At 35.8% G+C, this 3,155-nt stretch overlaps 1 protein-coding gene across 2 annotated transcripts in view; it reads left to right on the forward strand.

Annotated features, from left to right (window-relative positions):
* hmgb2b (high mobility group box 2b) overlaps nt 1-2,511 on the forward strand; it is a 2,967-nt gene extending 456 nt beyond the window's left edge. Inside the window, exons 2-5 of one of the 2 annotated variants that reach the window (XM_081387435.1) lie at nt 1,003-1,162; nt 1,240-1,391; nt 1,473-1,647; nt 2,165-2,511. In XM_081387435.1, the coding sequence (XP_081243561.1) occupies nt 1,013-1,162; nt 1,240-1,391; nt 1,473-1,647; nt 2,165-2,335 (648 nt within the window). In that variant the 5' untranslated portion in view covers nt 1,003-1,012 and the 3' untranslated portion in view covers nt 2,336-2,511. Of the gene's footprint in view, nt 1-979; nt 1,163-1,239; nt 1,392-1,472; nt 1,648-2,164 lie in introns of both variants that reach the window. The other variant, XM_081387436.1, reaches the window with a different exon arrangement.
* The last annotated feature ends 644 nt before the right edge of the window (nt 2,512-3,155 follow it).

Genomic DNA, 3,155 nt, shown 5'->3' on the forward strand with positions numbered 1-3,155 from the left:
CGCTCTCAGACCCGTTTCACGCGTGTATCGAGTTAATCTCGGGTTTATGGATGATATAATGTGTTTGGAGAGAGAAATCAGGGAGGGGGTGGGGGTGCATTGAAGGAAATAGGCGGGAAAGAAAATGGAGGAATCTTTGTTCAACAAAAGCCTCCGACCAACTAACAACAAAAGTGTTTTAAAACATTTAAATTCGCCATTTTGAGCCAGAACTAATTTACGCATGCATGCATTTCAATGCAACTTATTTTTATTTACATGCATTTATTTATTTTTTTGTGAATTGAATTTTCATGCAATGCGTTTTCAGCGAATAAAAATTAAATACTCAAATATGTTGAATAGTATTAAAAATAAGTTGTATTGAAATGCATGCATAGATTAGTTCTGGTTGAAAATGCACGAATTTAACGCTCAAACTAATTTAAACGTTTTATATTATAAATAGCATGTTGTTTTTAAAAGTAAGTCAAATCATTTGACTTGTGAAATGACGGATATCCGATATAGTGCAAACGTTTCACAAGTTAAAATGTTTTATTTACTTTCAAAAACAACATGTTTTATATAATATAAACATTTAAAGGGTTAAATTCGTGCATTTTAAGCCAGAGCTAATCTATGCATGCGTGTATTTCAATAAAACTATTTTTACATTTATTCAACTTAGTTGAATTTTTAATGTGTAACATGCTATTTATAACATAAAACATTTAAAAATGTTAAACTAACAGTTTGAATTTGCACGTTTTAGCCAGAGCTGATATATTGCATGCATTTCAATGCAACTTATTTTTAATACTATTCAACGTATTTGAGTATTTAATGACTGATATCCAATGTAATGCAATTGAAGTATTTGAAATCAAAACATGCTATATTAACAGATTGGGTAAATGCCAAAATTATTCTAGTCAATATTAATCAATCTTCGCCAAATGCTTTTGATGTGTTTATGTATTTAATGCTTGATTTTCAGTAACGCTGTGTGTTTTCTGTCAGTGGATCAGCCATGGTGAAAGGAGACGTGAACAAACCCAAGGGAAAGACGTCTGCGTACGCGTACTTCGTGCAGACGTCCCGCGACGAGCACAAACGCAAGAGTCCCGACGTGCCGATCAACTTCTCCGAGTTCTCCAAGAGATGCTCCGAGAGATGGAGGGTGAGCAGTCCATGTCTGTGTCTCGCGCTCGTGTGTCGTTGAATCATCCGCTTAACCTTCTGTCTGTCGCCCCGCAGGCGCTGAGCGCGGCGGAGAAGAGCAGGTTTGAAGACCTAGCTAAAGTGGATAAAGTTCGCTACGACAAGGAGATGAAGACCTATGTGCCGCCCAAAGGCGTGGGGAAGACGGGGAGGAAGAAGAAAGACCCGAACGCCCCCAAGCGCCCGCCGTACGTCCCGCGCGCGCGAACACATCGTATGCTAACATGCACGTCTCAGTGATTTCTAACAGGTTTTTCTTTTTTGCACAGGTCTGCCTTCTTCGTCTTTTGCGCGGAGTATCGGCCGACGATAAAGAGCGAAAACCCCGGTCTGTCCATCGGAGAAACCGCGAAGAAACTGGGAGAGAGGTGGTCGAAACAGAGCGTCAAAGACCGCCAGCCGTTCGAGCAGAAGGCCGCCAAACTGCGCGAGAAATACGAGAAGGTGAAGAAACTATAGAATTAGAATGTAACAGTTACATTTTTCATAATTGTAATTTTAGTTTATACATTTATTTATAAATTTTGTGTATATATATATATATATATATATATATATATATATATATATATATAATATACACACTAATTCTAAACTAATTTTAGATGTGATTAATTGATTTGACGGCAGCAATATATATTATAAATATATACATGTATTTTTGTGTGTAATGTTATTTATATATCTATATCACTGCTGTCAAATCGATTAATCGCATCGATTTGTTTATATAATGTATGCATGTGTATAAAACACTTAAATGTATCAAACTGGCTTAAATGCACACATTTAAATGTTTTATTGATATATAGCATGTTTTGTTTTTAAATACTTAAAGTAAACAATGAACAAAACATTGATCTTGTGCATAAATTGTGGTTTTAATTATTTGATGTGAGCCGTGATGTTTATGTAATGAGGTGGGCGTGGCTAGAGTGTCTGACCTCTCTCTGATTGGCAGGAGGTGGCAGCGTACCGCGCAGGGGGCGGAGCCGCTAAGAAGGCGCCGGGGCGACCGACTGGCTCCACTAAAAAGGTCCAGCCCGAGGCTGATGACGACGATGATGACGAGGAAGAGGAGGACGACGACGAGGATGATGATGATGAGGATGATGATGATGACGACGAGTAATGCAGCGTCGCTGACGGGGGTTTATTTTGTGTTTTTCCATCTTGTACATGTTTAACGACTCGAGCAATAACGCAAGTGATCTCTTTTTAGATTTCTTTTTATTTTTGTACACGTCTAGCGGTTGATCCTGTAATGTGTAGAAGGGCGTTTTTATAATAAATTTTTAAAGACTTTGATAGTTTGTGTTTTTTTTTCTCTGGTCTTGATGAGGTTTGATGGGTGGAAATAATTGAAATGGCATTTCAAAGGTGATTTGAGCTTGACTTATGAAATTGTTCTTGTGGACTAGCAAAGTTAAGGGAATGTTAACTAATAAAAAAATATGATTGTTAACAGTTCCCTTACTCTAAATTGAAAAATGCATTTAATGAAACATTTGATGTAATTTTACAGTAAAATACTGTTAAATGTAAAATTTGAGTGTAAAAAAAAAACTAATACTCATATACAGTGTAAACTTCCCAGAATTCCCTGGGTTTTTCTTTTAAATATGGTTTGTGTCACATCTTATATTGTTTATTGCATTATTTCAGTGTTTGTGTAAGGCACTGGACGTATTAGTGTTTTATTCAGAAAATTTGATGAACTTTGATTCATGTTTTTACTTACTGAATCTTTAAGGCATGTCTGTATATTATAAGGGGAAAGTTAAAATGTTGCCATTATTTTTTATGCCACGAAAAAAGTTTTTTTTAATGAGATTAAACATTCGAAATTGTCTAAATTATGAAACTTTATTTGATATTTTGGCTTTTCTTCATAATTATGACGGTATTTCAACTTTTTGTCGTAAGAAAATGTAAAAATGAATGACAAAATG

Source organism: Scardinius erythrophthalmus (genome assembly GCF_964197995.2).
Source record: "Scardinius erythrophthalmus genome assembly, chromosome: 15".
NCBI classification, from domain to species: Eukaryota; Metazoa; Chordata; class Actinopteri; order Cypriniformes; family Leuciscidae; genus Scardinius; species Scardinius erythrophthalmus.